The 22,035-nt window shown below is 34.9% G+C and overlaps 2 protein-coding genes across 2 annotated transcripts in view; one reads left to right on the top strand and one right to left on the bottom strand.

The window, feature by feature from the left end:
• The window catches only part of arl3l2 (ADP ribosylation factor like GTPase 3, like 2), a 298,428-nt gene that overhangs the window by 213,219 nt on the left and 63,174 nt on the right, over nucleotides 1-22,035 (top strand). The gene's annotated exons all lie outside the window — the stretch shown is intronic.
• slc16a2 (solute carrier family 16 member 2) overlaps nucleotides 7,102-22,035 on the bottom strand; it is a 50,802-nt gene continuing 35,868 nt past the window's right edge. Inside the window, exons 4-7 of the mRNA XM_084430560.1 lie at nucleotides 17,853-17,996; nucleotides 14,232-14,460; nucleotides 10,866-11,111; nucleotides 7,102-8,365 (exon numbers count right to left, since the gene is read on the bottom strand). Coding sequence (XP_084286686.1) covers nucleotides 10,891-11,111; nucleotides 14,232-14,460; nucleotides 17,853-17,996 — 594 coding nt within the window. The 3' untranslated portion in view covers nucleotides 7,102-8,365; nucleotides 10,866-10,890. The remainder of the gene's footprint in view (nucleotides 8,366-10,865; nucleotides 11,112-14,231; nucleotides 14,461-17,852; nucleotides 17,997-22,035) is intronic.

Consider the following 22,035-nt stretch of genomic DNA (forward strand, 5'->3'; position numbering starts at 1 on the left):
AATAATGTTATTAGCTTGTTTCCACCATGAAATAAAAACGTTTTTAATTCATATATTTGTTGAACATTAATAGAAAGGCAGTCATAACCGAAAGATACATTTACAAAGACTGAGATTACATTCAATTTTCACATCACATTCTACACAACATACAATAAGTTAAAGAAAGGAAAGAAAAAATAAATAAGTAAAGGAATAAAAGGAGAAGTAGAGGAGTTTAAGTTTTTTTTTATATTATAAAACCATAATCCTCCAATAAAGAATACAAATACTTTGCTTTGGGACTTTTCATCCCTCTCAATGTCTCCAAATATATTAGGAAATTCCTCTTTAAAAACCAATAACCGAATATTTTAGCAAAATTAAAAAATTCAGCGAAAGCAACAAGATACATTTTAACCAAAAAAACTAAACAAAAAAACAATTAAATACAAAACTATAATTTGGACATTACAACCTGCAATTGCAAGTTATATCTCGCTCACAATTCTAAGGAAAAAAACATGTCATAACTGAGGCGGAAACAAGCTTTCATTAAAGAGAGAATGACACAGAGGCACGTAAGAGTGAATATCATCTTGTAAGTAGCCTAATGCAGTTTGAACTTCATGTGGAAATCTACTCAACATTATAGCCCTATACTGACTATACGTGCTTGGAATGAATTCATTAGGTCATTTCACTCTGTCAGCACGTGACACTCATGAACTCCAGCTGAATGCAAGCAGGAGACTCCATTGCATGTGTCATTCTGGTATATATAGACCTAATTACAATTTATTCAAAGTAAGAAGTTAATCTGAAACTGCACCAAAATCGTGCCTGACTGCATACAGCTTTGATATAGTTGGTAAGCGTGTTTCTGTGAGGTCCAAGACAAAACTTTGATGTAAAAAACAGTCCGCTTAGATTTCGTCGTGTAAGTGCCTTTTGACCAGGGGCAAAAACGGAGACCACTGCTGGCTGGTGAATGATTTTGAATTAGACAATGAGCGCCACCTGTTGGTTCAAAGGTGTTACTAAACGTCTCCGCCTTTTACATAATTTCATTTTAAACTCATGAAGATTAATTTTTAGATTATTTTAGTTTAATATATATCAATTATGCTAGTGATACCTTTGTTTCTAGGTCAGATGTTGTTCATGAAAGCGAGGCTGTTGAGGGATAGACGTTTCCAATGGCATATGCTGTATAAAGCTCCTTGATCACTTATAATTTTCCACAGCTCATGTTGTCTGGATATTTTGATCTATACTGACATTTCTTAGAAAGACATTTTTGCAGCGTTTTGACTGTTAATTGACTAGTTAATTTAGACACATGGAAACTCATCTCCTTTCGACGAAATTCGCCATTCTGACATTGATTAAAATAGGCCTTTTACGTGATTTGTGCGAATCTGATGAGTTTTTATTTTGAGGGGGATTTATATGAACCTGTATCTGAAGGAAATTTACTGTCTTCATGAAATTTCGCAACCATTTTTCCCATCTTATCATGTGTACAGGAGTAATCGCTCTTCTTTTCCATAAAATGCCTGCCGTTTTTTTTGTTCAGACCAACCATAGTTCCTGTCCTTGGTTCTGATTGGTTGAGTCGCATTCGAAAGTCCTCCATGAAGTTTTTGGCTTTTAGTATGAATATGTTGAATATGAATATAAAAGCGTTCAAAACTTCTGACTTCCTCCTATATGGATAAATGATTTTGATGACATCACTTCTCATTAGATTTTCTGTCCAATCAAATGCTCTCTAGAATCTGAAGCCCCGCCCCCTACATTATAAACGGACGCAAAATGGCTGCGGCTTTCAATGCACTTCAGTGGGACTTCAAACATACACCTGTGACCTCATTGCATAAATATTAAAATAAATATTTTTATTGACTAACCGTTTTATAAAAGCAATAAGCCCCGTGAAGCCGTGGTTTACAGTGAATTTCGAACAGCTAAGGGGCGTTGTCAAAACTTATATTATCTGAAATGTAAAGTTGATCAAATCGCCATTTTTAACGGTCATTTTACCTGATGTTGTTTCAGAAGTACGATCGCTGCTACCTAAACAACAGAGGCTAAAGTTTTATTCTAACATCAGAATATTCTGGAAAGATGATTCCAAGATATTTTTTTCAAAGAAAAACATTTGCAGTGTTATGTAACCAGTTGATTAATATGAACCAGGATAAAAAGAGGAGTAATAATGCTACATTTTTTGAGATCAAGTCTTGCACAAAAAGCTTAACCAACATCTCAAATATTTCCTGTAAGTTCATGGAAGTTTTCCTTTTTTTTTTTTTCACTAATCTTAACATTGCACACACACACACACCCACACACACACATGCCCTTCAAAACACTTTAAACAGCTCTGAGTATAGGTTAGTTTACTCTGCAGCTCTCAGAGCAGAAAGGACTGTACAGAATAAACACGTATAATGAAAAGTCATAATTTCTCTTGACTTTAGGACATAAACACTGACAGAGGCCTTTTTTTCATCCATTTTGTTTGCAGTGGGGCCTGGTTTCTTGCAAAATGCAGTTTAAAATATTAAAGTCCCCCTGTAGTCAATCATGTTATCCCTTAAAACTCATCTTTAATCACCAAAATGAGACATTTAAACGTTTTGTCCTTAAAAAAAAAAATCTTCATGCCTTAAAATATCTTGAATGTAACTCGGCACCCTTGCCTCATTTAGTATATGCGATTCTATGAATATGCAAATGAGCCCCGCCTCCACTCACTCACTCAGCTCAGAGATCCACTGGTTGACGATCACACGTTGATCTGATTGGTTACAAGGTAGTGTGTGACGTCAGAAACACCAGCGATTTCAGGCCGTGTTTGTGAGACTGTCTTTGGTTCACTGCAGTTTTAAGGAGGAAATACTCAGCAATGGTGTCGACTTATGAACTTACACATGGATTGCATATTAAAAACACCACATAGGCATATAAACAACATAAAAAAAATAGATTTTTTTAGACTTTAACAATCATGTTGTCAATGAATTGAGAGCAAATACTGTTACAATTGGTGTGTAATATGTTTATTGTTGGTTGAATAGAAAACAAAAAAAAATTACAGGAGCAAAAAAATATTTTTCACATGAACACAAAATTACATTTCTAGCAGCTCAGCTTCAATAATCCTTTAAAATCCCTAATTTGTCATGATGATGAGGATGATGATGATGATTGAGGTTCAGGAAACAAGTGCTGCAGTTGTGTGAAGTGAGAACAGTTGAGTGAGACAGAGGAAAACAACGCGAGGCGTTTTACTGCACTTTACTGGCCTGTCATGGTAGTTCAGAATGAGAAATGGCTGTTAATTGAAGCCCTATATCGCCTGTGTCAGGCTTTATAGCATGTGTCGCTATAGTACACGTAAGCACCGGGTGGGACAGACTCTCTCAGACACAATATATACAAGAGGTCACTGTGTTTGACCTCTCCCCGACCCCTAGAGGTCAACTCTGGTTTATCCATGTATGCATATATGAGAAATGTACTTAAATGTAAGTACAGTTTTTGTTGTGTTGACAACTGTAAACGATATAATTGAGACGCCTGGAGGAAATGCAGTTTAGAGTATTTTGTGTGCAGAAACACATCAGAAAGTGCAGAAAGAAGTCAAAAGTATCGATCCCAAAGCTAAAGAGACCTTTACTGTGTTTGCGCATCGGTTCAACATTTACAGAAAAATAAAGATTATTGCGTCCCCTAGATTAGATTCCTTTTGCAATATGCAGGAAAACAAACAGATGAATAAAAGTTGGATATAAACTGGCCTTGAAAGAAACAGCATATATTGAAATGCATCAAGTGGACGGGATAAAAAGGCAGTTTTGTGAGGTAAGAAAAAACTGAAATTGTTGTTTTTACTGGTCGTCATGCAACAGTATTCGCAACCTTTTGTACTCGAGTGAGATGAAATATTTGATGATGCAAAAAAAACAGTAATTTACTGGATCATATAAAGTTGAACATTACGTATCAGAAAGAAGTTGGGTGGTTGGAGGTTAAAAAATCTAATATTTCTCACAAAAGCCTTAATCTTTAAATGTCTAGACGGTTAAAATGAACTAATAAAAGACAAGAGAGAGAGAGAGACAGACAAAACACATTCCCTACATACAAGTTTGGCTGAAACCGGACAAAAGCGTTAATGGAAGACATAAGCGGCGTGAAGGCAAGAGCATCTGAAATTAACGTGAGCGGGAATGTCACTCAATTATCATTTGTTTAAGGAACACTTACTTTAGGACCATCAATATTTGACATTATTTTCATTTTCATAAATGAAGCATTTTCCTGCCCTATTATTATTACTGTAATGCAAAAAACATCTCAGTCTCGTTAATGTAATGTGAAAATGATTGTCAGATTAGTTGTATTGCCAATTATATATATAATATATATTTTAAATATGAACTAGATGTGTTTTTTCTTGAGGTCCACCCAAATATTCATGCTCTAAATTCCATGATTGATAACAAGTGTTGCATAACAGAGATTTATGAATCCAGCGTGCAATAATACGCAGGCGGGTGATGAAAAATGAAAAACGTCTGCACTCCCTGAGTTTCTGAACGTGTCTGTCTGTCTCTCTCGTTCTTTGTCTCCGTCTCTCTCACGCATATAAAAACACACCCATCAGTAAAAAAAAAAATGGCACGACCAAAACTCTAAGGAGAGATTTTAACGTTTGGATGATCAGGTAGAGAGAGACACAGGAATCATGGCTTTCAGATCCATGAATCCGCACAAACAAACCCACTGCAGGAGACAAATCGACACAAACTAAACGCACCAGGGTCCGACAGGTGTCATTACGTAACCATAAGACAGACTTCTGAGGTATGCACGATTACTTCTCTTTCCAGTAAAGACATCAACGCTGCTTGTCTGGTTTCCAGTCCAAATATCTACAAATTCTTAAATCAAGATGCATTTACTAGATAAGTCAAATTAGTTTTCCCGGGGGAATTAATCAAAATGAAGTGAGTTTTTGCTTAAAACAAGCAAAATGATCTGTCCATGGAGTGAGAAAAATAGTTAATTCAAACAGAAACAAGAGTATTTTTCTTACCACATAATATTTTGATAATTTTGCTTGTTCACTCTAAAAAAAGCTGGGTTGTTTTAACCCAATGTTGGGTCAAATATGGACTAACCCAACGTTGGGTTAAAAAATGCAGTTTAAAAATGTAACCCATTAAAAATGTAACATTAATTGGGTTACATTAAAAATGTAACCCAACGGCTGGGTTTGTCCATTTTTAAATTGCATTTTTAACCCAACGTTGGGTTAGTCCATATTTGACCCAACATTGGGTTAAAACAACCCAGCATTTTTTATTTTATTGTGATTTATTTCCCCAGAAAACAAGACATTTTACTGGCATTTTACTACTTTAGTAAATACATCTTGATGTAAGATTTTTTTAAAATATATTTGGACTGGAAACAAGACAAAAAACAAGTAAGAAAAGCATTTTTTAACTAAACTAAACTAAAAAGCTAAACAAGCATCTTTAGTCACCAAAAAACATGATCACACAGTACTAAAATCTGAAGAGGTGTCTAGTGGTCTGGTGAAACCTGCAGGATTGAGGCAGTTTGGTTAAGATCGTGACCATATCGTTTGCTTTTTAAACAGGCCATCTAATGAGTTCTGAGAAAAATGTACCCGAAACGAGGTTAATTAGCTCATACGGACAGAAACCGCCGGGGCTTCTGGGAAATAACCGACAAGAGTACAGCATACGTGCAAAAGAGAGAAACTACAGCTCTGTTCCAAATACCAGCGAGACCGAGACAAAATCCTAACCATCATACAGCTGCACAAAAGACTGATGGGAAATGCTCTGAATAGGCAAACGGCACAGTTTTACAGCATGTTTCTATAGACCAAGTCTAATTTTTGTGTCTGTGCACAACAGCGCATGCGCAAGGTGAGTGTGGAGACAGAAGAGTCCACTAGCAGCTGTGATGTATTGTGCAATAGTCGAAGAAGAGATACAAAACAACACGCTGGTCCAAGAACCGTAAACAAAGCAGCATATCAACAGGATTGGGTATCATTTAAAAATGTTTGATACCGGTTCTTTTTTTTTTTAATACCAATTTTATGAAATCCGTTTTATCAAGATTACATTAAAGGAACACGCCGACTTTTTGGGACTTTAGCTTATTCACCGTATCCCCCAGAGTTAGATAAGTCCACACAAACTCTGTCTGACGCACCCACCGCTAGCCTAGCTTAGCACAAAGACTGGAGGTAAACGGCTCCAGCTAGCATACCGCTCCCGATAAGTGACAAAATAACGCCAACATTATGTTGTGATTTGTATAGTCACAGTAGTAGCAGCGCTTCGCCTTCTGAGAATATAGTTCCCAGTATGTATACGGTTAGAAGATGGCTGTGTCTCATGTGACCTTGTTATTTGTACACGCTGTGACTTGATAAAGAGGAAAATGTTGCCGTTATTTTGTCTCTTATTGGGAGCGGTATGCTAGCTGGAGCCATTTACCTCCAGTCTTTGTGCTAAGCTAGGCTAGCGGTGGGTGCGTCAGACAGAGTTACAGCACGCACGGAGATGAGAAGGGTGTGTGTGGACTAAAGTCCCAAAAAGTCAGGATGTTCCTTTAAATATTACCCCCCCAAAAACTTTTTTTAGTTTGTTGACTTTTTTTTACAGACGTATAGACTCATATAGGCCACTAGGGGGTGGAATATATGCCTCATCTAAATCAATATTTCTCTTAGATGAATTGTTATATCTCACTGGTTTTTGGAACAGAGATTGAGAAAAAGCTAATGACTGCTCTCACCAAACACGTCAGACATGTTTATCGACCAAAACAAAGACACAATCAACAGAAAAAAAACAGCTTCAAATGTCATGTTCTTCACATAATAATTCACTAATACTCATAAACATGGCCCACTTTGTATAATACTACTGTGTTGTTTTGCTTAGAGCAATCTGTTCTTTCCATTCTTAAACAGTTTTACAGTTCAGATCACGCTTTGATTGTCTTCATAAGAACCTCAAAGTCCATTCAATTCAAATGCCAGATTTTTTTTTTTTTTTTTTTCAATGTAACAAACGAGACACAATACATATAACCAAAATATAAATTCTTAAAAAAATACAATAAATGGGAGTCAAATGTGGAAAAAAGACACATATTTAGATTTTAAAAACATAGTTCTAGCAAATGTAGTGATTCTGTCCTTGAGTGGATAAAAAAAAAATAAAACAATAAAAGTCGATATATGTCTGGGTCATATTTTACCCTAAAAATAAGAAATTATATTTTGCATAAACAGTGCACTGAAAAAAGAAATTGGTATAGGATTTACATCAAAACAATTTTCACTCAGAAATGACAAGTAACACATTGGATTAAACATGACATTTTTAAGTTAAAAAAAAAAAGTATTTTCTCCTATAATCTGTTTAATTTACAACTTCAAAATTTTTTTTTGATTTTATAGTCTGGTATTCGTTGTACTGATTTAATTTATTCATCCGGATTTGATGTCTTTGTTTGCTGTATTGTGATGAAGAAAATAAGACTGTTTTCGCATTATATAAATTTGGTGGAAAATGTGCTTAATTGTCACTAAGCAAAAGAAAAGAAAAATTATGCAAAATATAATTTCGAATTATTTTCTTTATTGATTCCTACGGATGCTTTAGTTTTCATCTGGCTCAAGGCTCATGGCACAGTTTGTGAACTCCTTAGTGCATAGCTGATCACTGAACTAAATCTAGCAGATATAACTAAGGACAGAAGATTATTTAAAATAAAAATAAAAAATCCATAAAAATGATTCCTCGTTTAATGTGCATTTCTACATAATTCATAAGCGATACGCTAACAGCTTCGGTACGGTATGCTAAAATAAATCACGGCTGAGGTTATCAATGTCGATAGCAGAAAGTGCACGAAGAAAGACGGATTTTTCTCATGAAATATTACGCTAAAAAAAAACTAAAGCATACAAATCTGATTTGCATAATCTAGAAAATAAATGGAAATAAAGATCTACAGTATGTATCTCTGTAAAACACGTCAAATTGATGAAGGTTTTGTTTTCCTTTTTAAAGGTCCTAATTGAAGCGATGGCTCCCGCACTACCTGAGCTCTCCGTTCAGTTTCCGCTCGAACACGAGCCGCATTGGGAAGTCGTTCAGTCGCTTCGGGAGCTGGTGGAAACGGCAGCGTGGGATTGGACGATCACGTCTCCTCTCCGGCACAGAAGAAGAGCAAGGGGGAAAGCCTTGAGACCTCGAGTTTGATTAGAGACAAGCAAAGAGGAGATACACCATCTCTGACACACACTGATGAATCCCTGCAGAGAGAGAGGAACAACAGACGTCACACACACACACACACACAAGCTGGGGTGCCAGTTTTTCATGTCACACATCAAATATTAAGCTTGAGCAGCCCTTCATCTATCTCAGATGTAAAGAGTCAGAGTCCAAAATTAACTTTTTTGGCAATCGCAAGCCATTTCGGTAACACGTTATTTTACAGTGTCCTTGTTGCATATGTTACATGTACTTACCGTAGTAATAACAGTCAATTATGCATAATTACATGCAACTAACCCTCAACCAAACCCTAATCCTAAGTACATGTAGTTGCTTAATATTACTCAGTACTTAAATATATAATTACACTGTAACAATGACACCGTAAAATAAAGTGTAACCCATGCATGAAAAGTGTACTTTGTGTATACAGTGGACTGCATTGAAAACCAGCTATTAAATAAAAAACAGGAATACTTTTTTGAATTTTTGAACAATTTAAAAGGATGAAATGCAAAATGAGTTCTTTTTTATACTGTAAAACAAATCTGAAATTTACGGTAAAAAAAAAAAAAAGCAGCATTTAAAGTTTGACTGATTTAACTTAAATTGACAGTTTAAAAAAAAATGTAAGTGATATAATGTTAAAATACCAACCTTCTGAAATATTAAAATATTTTTTTTTAACCTTTATAATACACTGACAACCACCAAAAATACACACATGGTAGAGAGAAAGTCACATGATAAATCGAAGGCCACATTACAGTTCAATTTGGGAAATGTTCACCTTTTAGTGTTTTAGTGTTTAATCCTGGTCTGTACACACATAACAATATAGATATATAAATATATATATATATAAACTACAAAACATACTACATACTATATAAAAATTAACAACTCATTAAAAAAAACTAAAATAACACTGCTGGCAATTCATGTTTTTTCCCGCTGTAATTTGTGGTTACACTTTATTTTAAGGTGTCAGTGTTACAGTGTAAATATATATTTAAGTACTGAGTAATATTAAGCAACTACGGCCCGGTTTCACAGACAGGGTTTAGATTAAGCCAGGATTAGGCCTTAGTTCAATTAGGGCATTTAAGTAGCTTTTATAAACTTGCCTTTGAAAAAAACATTACTGGTGTGCATCTTGAGACAAAGCAATGGCATTGACATATTTTAAGATATATCAGTGCGAGTTGCTTTCGGTTGAAACTACTCAAACATGCATTTTAGTCTGAGACTAGGCTTAAACCTTGTCTGTGAAACCGGGGGTACATGTACTTACTATAGGATTTGGTTGAGGGTTAGTTGCATGTAATTATGAATAATTTACTGTTAGTACTATGGTAAGTACATGTAACATGTAACAAGGACACTGTAAAATAAAGTGTTACCTACATTTTTTATATATATATATATATATATATATATATAAAATGTAGGTACAGTACCAGTCAAAAGTTTGGAAACATTACTATTTTTAATGTTTTTGAAAGAAGTCTCTTATGCTCATCAAGCCTGCAGTTAAAAAAAAAAAAAAAACAGTAATATTATGAAATATTATTACAATTTAAAATAATGGTTCTCTTTTTTTATATATTTTAAAATGTAATTTATTTTTGTGATGCAAAGCTGAATTTCCATCAGCAAGTACTCCAGTCTTTGGTGTCTTATGATCCTTCAGAAATCATTCTAATATGATGATTTGATACTCAGTTATTATCAATGATGGAAACAGTTGTGCTGTTTAATATATTTTTTTGGAATACTTTTTTCAGGATTCATTGAGTAAAACGTTAACAGCATTTATTCATAAAAACAGCATTTATTCAAAATAAAAACATTTCTAACAATATAAAGCGTTACCATCACCTTTTATCAATTTAACGCATCCTTGTTGAATTAAAGTACTAATTTCTTTAAAAAAAAAAAAGTTATTGTTCCCAAACTTTTGAACGGTAGTGTATATTGTTACAAAAGATTTCTATTCTAAATAAATACAGTTCTTTTTAACTTTTTATTCATCAAATAATCCTGAAAAAAGTCTCTCAGGTTATAAAAAAAATATTAAGCAGCACAACTGTTTCCAACATTGATCATAAATCATCATATTAGAATGATTTCTGAAGGATCATAAGACACCAAAGACTGGAGTACTTGCTGATGAAAATTCAGCTTTGCATCACAAAAATAAATTACATTTTAAAGTATATTAAAAAAGAGAACCATTATTTTAAATTGTAATAATATTTCATAATATTACTGTTTTTTTGTTTTTTTTTAACTGCAGGCTTGATGAGCATAAGAGACTTCTTTCAAAAACATTAAAAATAGTAATGTTTCCAAACTTTTGACTGGTACTGTATATATATATATACACATACACATTGTATTGTATGTCCCCTTACATTTATTACAGTTTGTAAGCGTATGGAATATAAGGAAGCTTATCCGTAGCCAATTAGCATCTTTTTAACACAGTCTTTTACTGTTTAAACTGAACATGATTTTTACAGTAGCTGCTACCTTTGTGTGTGTGTGTGTGTGGGCTTCATATGTGCGTCTCCATGTCGGTGTATCCTGGCAGCATGTCTCCATTGGAGCTGTTCTTCAACATCTTGTCCATGCTGGGGTCGTCGACCTCTTTCTGCCGCCTCTGCGCGCGCCGGTGCACCAGAGGCACGAAGAACATCACGATTCCCCCCACTATTGGAGGAATCCCAGCCAGATAAAACGCCACATTGTAGTTTTTAAAATGGTCATGAAGAAGGCCTGAGAAAGAAGATGTGATGTAGAAAAAACGACATTATCACAAAATGAGGTAAAGGTCTAGTTCAGGCTGAAGAGCATCTCATATAACCCCATGAGGATATATTTAGATATAAAGGAAATGTTGTTACTATTATTGTTGCAAGCTTTAAATAACTGTTTATTAAGTCATTCCAGAGGTCAAGCAAATATATATATATAAATATATAAATAATTACAACACATTCATCCTGTTCCAGAGGAGAATATATTTATATTTTTTTGTAAATGTTTAATATTTTCATCATATATTTATATTATTTATATGATGAAAATATTGAACATTTACAAAAAAAATTGAAATATACATTGTCTATGTGTAAAAGAAAAATAAAAAAATAAATATATATATGTGTGTGTGTGTGTGTGTGTTTTTTTTTTTGTGACATTTGTGCACTGTTTAAAGCGCAAACTTATTTTCTTTCTTTTTGTTACATGATTTATATTTTATATAATTCTTGGACATTCTTGTCATACCACATACTAATCAATTGTTTTGTGTGTGTGTGTGTGTGTGCGCATGCGCATGCGCGTGCGTGTGTGTGAAAATGAAAAATCAAAAGAAAAGTTAAAGGAAAGTAAAGACCTCCTTTAGAATAACATAAGACAGAGATGAAAGTAAATGATGAAAATTTCATGTTGACTTTAAATAAAAAGACAGCTAAAGAATGGAACTAATGCGATTAAAATTCAACTGAGACTCCCCACTATGACCGCCACATTAAAATGCTCTCGATTTCAATATCCTTCTCCAGGGATTTCAATGAGGCTTGAGGTCTGGAACGAATCTCAAGCAAAACAACTACACAAGCGGTTCAGACTCTGGTAAGATTTTCCCCAGCCTCTGATTCAAAAGATATAAGACCAAACTTAAATAAATAGACATTTAGAAGTCCGATCACGGTTCCAAGTGTGTGAAATAACAGCGCGTGACGGCCAATCCAAACCTAGTCGTAATGCTCCTGCCGTGAAGGGCAACGCTTTGAAACGAGATCCTGTGAATGATGCTTCAGGTTCTCAGCGTTCCTGAATCCGACCGGGAGTTCTGACAGGTAACGTCAGTATTTTACAAATGAACCTTGAGACCTGCAAATATAAGGTCCATTTACTGGAGTACAAGTAGATGTTACAACGTCTAATGCTTCAAAATGAAAGCTTGGATTTGGATTGGCAACTGAAAACATATGGAGACCGTCGCTGAACAAGAGCATTTATGTCAACAGTCCAAAATAAATATGCTCTCGGGGAGACCTTGGAATTTACCCTCCAAAATAAATCTTATTCCTGTCCACCGGACGCATAAACTGGGAAAACACTTAGCCTGTTGTGTGTGTGTGTGTGTGTGTGTGTGTCTTCTCTGGGAAACGCAGCCAAGATCAGCATGCTGGCTGATTAAATCATATTAAATCACATATAAGTTTTATATAAAGATTTTATTGTGTCTTTGGATGGAAATTAGTTACGCTGCATGGAAGAGAGGAATTCACTTGCAGCACAGAGACCATTGAGCAAAAAATAAATAAATAATATTAATATATATATATATATATATATATATATATATATATACACTACCATTCAAAAGTTTAGGGTCAGTAAGATTTTTTTAATGTTTTTGATACAAGTCTATGGAAGCTTGTTTCCGCCACAGAATAAAAAATAAAAAAGGTAATTGCGACTTTTTTATCTCACAATTCTGACTTTTTATCTCATAATTGCGTGATATAAAGTCAGAATTGTGTTATAAAGTCCATTTCTAAGGAAAAAAAGACTGACTTTTTTCTCACAATCGCATGTTTATATCTCGCAATTCGGACTTTATAACATCCAATTGGGAGATATAAAGTCACAATTGTGTTATAAATCTGAGAAAAAATTTTTTTTCCATAGAATTGGACTTTATAACACACAATTGCGACTTTATATCTCACAATTCTGACTTTATAACACGCAAATGCGACTTTATATCACACAAATTTGACTTTATATCACACAAATATGACTTTATAACACGCAAATGCACCTATATCACACAATTATGACTATAACACACAAATGTGACATTATATCACACAAATATGACTTTATAACACGCAAATGTGACTTTATATCACACAATTATGACTTTATAACACACAATTGCGACTTTATATCACACAATTATGACTTTATAACACAATTGCGACTTTATATCATGCAATTATGACTTTATAACACGCAAATGCGGCTTTATATCACACAATTATGACTTTATAACACGCAAATGTGACTTTATATCACACAATTATGACTTTATAACACAATTGCGACTTTATATCATGCAATTATGACTTTATAACACGCAAATGCGACTTTATATCACACAAATATGACTTTATAACACGCAAATGCACCTATATCACACAATTATGACTATAACACACAAATGTGACATTATATCACACAAATATGACTTTATAACACGCAAATGTGACTTTATATCACACAATTATGACTTTATAACACAATTGCGACTTTATATCACACAATTATGACTTTATAACACAATTGCGACTTTATATCATGCAATTATGACTTTATAACACGCAAATGCGGCTTTATATCACACAATTATGACTTTATAACACGCAAATGTGACTTTATATCACATAATTATGACTTTATAACACAATTGCGACTTTATATCATGCAATTATGACTTTATAACACGCAAATGCGACTTTATATCACACAATTATGACTTTATAACACGCAAATGCAACTTTATATAACGCAATTCTGACTTTATATCTCGCAATTCTGAGAAAGTCAGAATTGCGTGATATAAAGTCGCATTTGCGTGTTATAAAGTCAGAATTGTGTGATAGTGAATAGTGAGATGTAAAATCGCAATTGTCTCAATTGTCTTTTAAAATGTTTTATTCTGTGGCTCCACGTTGGCACTTGTTTATTGCCAAAAGTTCATCAAAAGAAAAAAAATCATCATTATTTGCTCACCCTCATATTATATTACATTTTTACTGCAACACATTCGCAGGACTTCTAAATAATCAGGTCATATGGTTATGAAATATGGCCCCTCACCTGCGAGTGGTGGTCCGGCTGTCATCGGTATGGCCATGAGGCCGAGGAGGTATCCGATGGCTTGAGACGCCTGCATCGGCCCGACCAGCTCGAAGGCGATGGGGGCCATGATGGTGATGAAACAGCCGTCACAAAAACCCATCAATACGAAAACCACCACCAGACCCTCGAACGTGGCGCACTGAGGTATCATCATCGACATCAGACCCAGCAATATGAATGAAGCCACCTACACACACATAAACACACACACTCGTCTAAGAACGTAGAAAGTTTGATCCATCAAACCTTAATTTAATCTAATAAATTTAAGTAGAAAAATACCATAGAAAAGGGCTTTATTTATATATAGAGTGCTATTATATACTGTATCATATATATAGGGCTATTATATACTGTATCATATATATAGGGCTATTATAATACTGTATCATATATATATATATATATACTATTATTATCATATTATAATACTGTATCATATATATATATATATATATACACATACTATTATTATCATATTATAATACTGTATCATATATATAGGGCTATTATAATACTGTATCATATATATATATATATATATATACTATTATTATCATATTATAATACTGTATCATATATATAGGGCTATTATATACTGTATCATATATATAGGGCTATTATATACTGTATCATATATATAGGGCTATTATATAGGGCTATTATATACAGTATCATATATATAGGGCTATTATATAGGGCTATTATATACAGTATCATATATATAGGGCTATTATATACAGTATCATATATATAGGGCTATTATATAGGGCTATTATATACAGTATCATATATATAGGGCTATTATATAGGGCTATTATATACAGTATCATATATATAGGGCTATTATATACAGTATCATATATATAGGGCTATTATATACAGTATCATATATATAGGGCTATTATATAGGGCTATTATATACAGTATAGGGATGGGAACGACACGGGATTTGGGAAATCGACTGTCGAGGCCCATGTGTCGACTTTTTGTCGGATTGTCGGCCTTTTTTTTTCTTTTTTTTTTAAAGAGCAGCAGCGATGCGGAGGGTGGAAAATATTCTACATCAGGGTCCGAAATTAACACCCGCCAAGCGCCAAATGCGGGTAGATTTTCTGTTTGGCGAGTAAATCTCAAAAGGCTATCCGCCACACTGGCGGGTGAATGTTCATAACAAAATATGAAATTTTAAGCGCGCACGCACGAGCAGAGAGAGAGAGCGAGTCCCGGCCGCGCGTGCGCGCACTCACCATTCAGAGCGGTCAAGCTTCCCCGTACTTTTTGACAAGCGTCCTTGACAGGGCGGCCAGAGCTTCTTTGCAGCTCAAGTCGGCGGCGGTGTGTGTACGTACCTACAGTTAACGCTCTTTCTGTTGACGGCGCTGAGGAAAAAGCTCCCGCCACTGTAAGAAGCTGTCGCCGCCCATTTGTGTCCTCCTGCGCACCCACCAAAGCCGTGCAGAACGTCTTCAGCACTCGCGGATCGTGCATATTTCCGCTGCTGCTTCTGTTTACACACCATGGTCGTTCTTTTCTCGAGAAAAGGAGTTTTCTCATAGCGTTTGCAACGCAATACTCGTTCCCTTATCTCTCAGGGAACCGAGGTTAAAGTAACCGAGGAAATGTAATAAATGAAAAGCCAAAAAAAAAAAAAAAATGCAATTTGGAAATCCCACAAGCCCCGCCCCCTCGACATGTCGACACTCTATTTTTTTTGTCGAGTGGAGCATGTGTCGAATGTCGGTCGTTTTGTCGAGAAAAAGTCCCATCCCTAATACAGTATCATATATATAGGGCTATTATATAGGGCTATTATATACAGTATCATATATATAGGGCTATTATATAGGGCTATTATATACAGTATCATATATATAGGGCTATTATATACAGTATCATATATATAGGGCTATTATATACAGTATCATATATATAGGGCTATTATATAGGGCTATTATATACAGTATCATATATATAGGGCTATTATATAGGGCTATTATATACAGTATCATATATATAGGGCTATTATATACAGTATCATATATATAGGGCTATTATATACAGTATCATATATATAGGGCTATTATATAGGGCTATTATATACAGTATCATATATATAGGGCTATTATATAGGGCTATTATATACAGTATCATATATATAGGGCTATTATATAGGGCTATTATATACAGTATCATATATATAGGGCTATTATATAGGGCTATTATATACTGTATCATATATATAGGGCTATTATATACTGTATCATATATATAGGGCTATTATATAGGGCTATTATATACAGTATCATATATATAGGGCTATTATATAGGGCTATTATATACTGTATCATATATATAGGGCTATTATATACTGTATCATATATATAGGGCTATTATATAGGGCTATTATATACAGTATCATATATATAGGGCTATTATATAGGGCTATTATATACAGTATCATATATATCGGGCTATTATATAGGGCTATTATATACAGTATCATATATATAGGGCTATTATATACTGTATCATATATATAGGGCTATTATATACAGTATCATATATATAGGGCTATTATATAGGGCTATTATATACAGTATCATATATATAGGGCTATTATATAGGGCTATTATATACAGTATCATATATATAGGGCTATTATATAGGGCTATTATATACAGTATCATATATATAGGGCTATTATATACAGTATCATATATATAGGGCTATTATATACAGTATCATATATATAGGGATATTATATAGGGCTATTATATACAGTATCATATATATAGGGCTATTATATACAGTATCATATATATAGGGCTATTATATAGGGCTATTATATACAGTATCATCTATATAGGGCTATTATATAGGGCTATTATATACAGTATCATATATATAGGGCTATTATATAGGGCTATTATATACAGTATCATATATATAGGGCTATTATATAGGGCTATTATATACTGTATCATATATATAGGGCTATTATATACTGTATCATATATATAGGGCTATTATAATACTGTATCATATATCGGGGGGGGATTTCACGATTTCAATTCAATTCTTGTGATTTGATTCTGATCTTGATTCAATATCGATTAATTTGGATAAATATTAGGTACAGTAGATACATGTAAATTTTTCTCAAGAAAAAAAAAACTCAGAGAGCACTGTCAGCTGGTATTATTATTAAAGGTTATTATTAAAATAACAACTCAAATTAAATCTAATGTGTTTTTTATTATAATAACAACGTTATAATATTTTAATGATATAAGTAAAAAATATAATAAATATGTAGATTCATATAGTGCACATATTTAGCAAAATACTCCTCTCTATAGCTAGCCCTGTATATATTGAGATCATATGAAAAGATTCTCATCACTGAAACTGATAAAAAAATTTGTTCCACTTCTAGAACATGCATATAGACCTTGAGAAACACTGATGACCTTGTGACCTCGAGTGTCTCTGATTTAATTTCATGCTCTGGCGGCATCGCATCCGAGTTGCTGAATTCTTCCGGTCTTGGAAATATTCATCACAAACATTCCGTACCTGCAAGTAGATTTTATTTACTCCGGGAATGAGGTCTCCGATCTTCCCAAACATCAGTCGACCGACTCCAGACGACGCTCCGATACACACGAGCAGAAGCCATTCCCTCTGAGTGTCTACAAACCGCTCCTTCACATAGCTCATCTGTACCGACACAGGAAACACATCAGGAGATTAACATTACACATGCAGAATTATCTGTCTGTCTATCTACAGTATCTATAACTATCTATGATGTCTGTCTATCTATTTATCTATCTATGTCTGTCTGTCTGTCTATCTATCTATAATGTCTGCCTGTCTGTCTGTCTGTCTATCTATCTATCTATCTATCTATAATGTCTGCCTGTCTGTCTGTCTGTCTATCTATCTATAATGTCTGCCTGTCTGTCTGTCTGTCTGTCTATCTATAATGTCTGTCTGTCTATTTATAATGTCTGTCTGTCTGTCTATCTATAATGTCTGCCTGTCTGTCTGTCTGTCTGTCTATCTATAATGTCTGTCTGTCTGTCTGTCTATTTATAATGTCTGTCTGTCTGTCTGTCTATCTATAATGTCTGCCTGCCTGTCTGTCTGTCTGTCTGTCTATCTATAATGTCTGTCTGTCTGTCTGTCTATCTATAATGTCTGCCTGTCTGTCAGTCTATCTATAATGTCTGTCTGTCTGTCAGTCTATTTATAATGTCTGTCTGTCTATCTATCTGTCTGTTTATCTATGGCTGTCTGTCTGTCTGTCTATCTATAATGTCTGCCTGTCTGTCTGTCTGTCTGTCTGTCTATCTATCTATAATGTCTGTCTGTCTGTCTGTCTGTCTATCTATAATGTCTGTCTGTCTGTCTATCTATAATGTCTGCCTGTCTGTCAGTCTATCTATAATGTCTGTCTGTCTGTCAGTCTATTTATAATGTCTGTCTGTCTATCTATCTGTCTGTTTATCTATGGCTGTCTGTCTGTCTGTCTATCTATAATGTCTGCCTGTCTGTCTGTCTGTCTGTCTGTCTGTCTGTCTATCTATCTATAATGTCTGTCTGTCTGTCTATCTATAATGTCTGCCTGTCTGTCTATCTATAATGTCTGTCTGTCCGTCTGTCTGTCTATTTATAATGTCTGTCTGTCTGTCTGTCTGTCTGTCTATCTATAATGTCTGCCTGTCTGTCAGTCTATTTATAATGTCTGTCTGTCTGTCAGTCTATCTATAATGTCTGTCTGTCTGTCAGTCTATTTATAATGTCTGTCTGTCTGTCTGTCTGTCTATCTATAATGTCTGTCTATCTATCTGTCTGTTTATCTATGGCTGTCTGTCTGTCTGTCTGTCTGTCTGTCTGTCTGTCTGTCTGTCTGTCTATCTATAATGTCTGTCTGTCTGTCTGTCTATATATCTGTCTGTCCTGTCTATCTATCTATAATGTCTGTCTGTCTGTCTGTCTGTCCGTTTATCTATCTATAATGTCTGTCTGTCTGTCTGTCTATCTATAATGTCTGTCTGTCTGTCTATAATGTCTGTCTGTCTATCTGTCTGTTTATCTATGGCTGTCTGTCTGTCTGTCTGTCTGTCCTGTCTATCTATCTATAATGTCTGTCTATAATGTCTGTCTGTCTGTCTGTCTGTTTATCTATGGCTGTCTGTCTGTCTGTCTATAATGTATGTCTGTCTGTCTGTCTGTCTATCTGTAATGTCTGTCTGTCTGTCTATCTATCTGTCTGTTTATCTATGGCTGTCTGTCTGTCTGTCTGTCTATAATGTCTGTCTGTCTGTCTATCTATCTGTCTGTTTATCTATCTATAATGTCTGTCTGTCTGTCTATAATGTCTGTCTGTCTGTCTGTCTGTCTATCTATCTGTCTGTTTATCTATGGCTGTCTGTCTGTCCTGTCTATCTATCTATAATGTCTGTCTGTCTGTCTATAATGTCTGTCTGTCTGTCTATCTGTCTGTTTATCTATGGCTGTCTGTCTGTCTGTCTATAATGTATGTCTGTCTGTCTATCTGTAATGTCTGTCTGTCTGTCTATCTATCTGTCTGTTTATCTATGGCTGTCTGTCTGTCTGTCTATAATGTCTGTCTGTCTATCTATCTGTCTGTTTATCTATGGCTGTCTGTCTGTCTATAAATGTCTGTCTGTCTGTCTGTCTGTCTATCTATCTGTCTGTTTATCTATGGCTGTCTGTCTGTCTGTCTGTCTATAATGTCTGTCTGTCTATCTATCTGTCTGTTTATCTATGGCTGTCTGTCTGTCTATAATGTCTGTCTGTCTGTCTATCTGTCTGTTTATCTATGGCTGGCTGTCTGTCTGTCTATAATGTATGTATGTCTGTCTGTCTGTCTGTCTGTCTGTCTATCTGTAATGTCTGTCTGTCTGTCTATCTATCTGTCTGTTTATCTATGGCTGTCTGTCTGTCTGTCTATAATGTCTGTCTGTCTATAATGTCTGTCTGTTTATCTATGGCTGTCTGTCTGTCTATAATGTCTGTCTGTCTGTCTGTCTGTCTATCTATCTGTCTGTTTATCTATGGCTGTCTGTCTGTCTGTCTGTCTGTCTATCTATAATGTCTGTCTGTCTGTCTGTCTATATATCTGTCTGTCCTGTCTATCTATCTATAATGTCTGTCTGTCTGTCCATTTATCTATCTATAATGTCTGTCTGTCTGTCTGTCTGTCTGTCTGTCTATCTATAATGTCTGTCTGTCTGTCTGTCTATAATGTCTGTCTGTCTATCTGTCTGTTTATCTATGGCTGTCTGTCTGTCTGTCTGTCTGTCTGTCCTGTCTATCTATCTATAATGTCTGTCTGTCTGTCTATAATGTCTGTCTGTCTGTCTGTTTATCTATGGCTGTCTGTCTGTCTGTCTATAATGTATGTCTGTCTGTCTGTCTATCTGTAATGTCTGTCTGTCTGTCTGTCTGTCTGTCTGTCTATCTATCTGTCTGTTTATCTATGGCTGTCTGTCTGTCTGTCTGTCTATAATGTCTGTCTGTCTGTCTGTTTATCTATCTATAATGTCTGTCTGTCTGTCTATAATGTCTGTCTGTCTGTCTGTCTATCTATCTGTCTGTTTATCTATGGCTGTCTGTCTGTCTGTCTGTCCTGTCTATCTATCTATAATGTCTGTCTGTCTGTCTATAATGTCTGTCTGTCTGTCTATCTGTCTGTTTATCTATGGCTGTCTGTCTGTCTGTCTATAATGTATGTATGTATGTCTGTCTGTCTGTCTATCTGTAATGTCTGTCTGTCTGTCTATCTATCTGTCTGTTTATCTATGGCTGTCTGTCTGTCTGTCTATAATGTCTGTCTGTCTGTCTATCTATCTGTCTGTTTATCTATGGCTGTCTGTCTGTCTATAATGTATGTCTGTCTGTCTGTCTGTCTGTCTGTCTGTCTGTCTATCTATCTGTCTGTTTATCTATGGCTGTCTGTCTGTCTGTCTATAATGTCTGTCTGTCTATCTATCTGTCTGTTTATCTATGGCTGTCTGTCTGTCTATAATGTCTGTCTGTCTGTCTGTCTATCTGTCTGTTTATCTATGGCTGTCTGTCTGTCTGTCTATAATGTATGTCTGTCTGTCTGTCTATCTGTAATGTCTGTCTGTCTGTCTATCTATCTGTCTGTTTATCTATGGCTGTCTGTCTGTCTGTCTGTCTATAATGTCTGTCTGTCTATCTATCTGTCTGTTTATCTATGGCTGTCTGTCTGTCTATAATGTCTGTCTGTCTGTTTATCTATGGCTGTCTGTCTGTCTGTCTATAATGTATGTCTGTCTGTCTGTCTATCTATCTGTCTGTTTATCTATGGCTGTCTGTCTGTCTGTCTATAATGTCTGTCTGTCTATCTATCTGTCTGTTTATCTATGGCTGTCTGTCTGTCTATAATGTCTGTCTGTCTGTCTGTCTATCTATCTGTCTGTTTATCTATGGCTGTCTGTCTGTCTATAATGTCTGTCTGTCTGTCTGTCTATAATGTCTGTCTGTCTGTCTGTCTATATATTTATCTATCTCTGTCTGTCTGTCTATCCAATATAAAAATAAAAATATGAAGCAACACAGCTGTTTTCAACATTGACAATAATCAGAAATGCTTCTTGAGCAGAAAATCAGCAAATCAGAATGAAAAGCTACTGAATCTGAAACAGAATTTCAGGAGATCCCACAGACAACATGGAAAAATGTTAAAACTGAAACTCAATAA

This window comes from Rutilus rutilus (genome assembly GCF_951802725.1).
Source record: "Rutilus rutilus genome assembly, chromosome: 14".
NCBI classification, from domain to species: Eukaryota; Metazoa; Chordata; class Actinopteri; order Cypriniformes; family Leuciscidae; genus Rutilus; species Rutilus rutilus.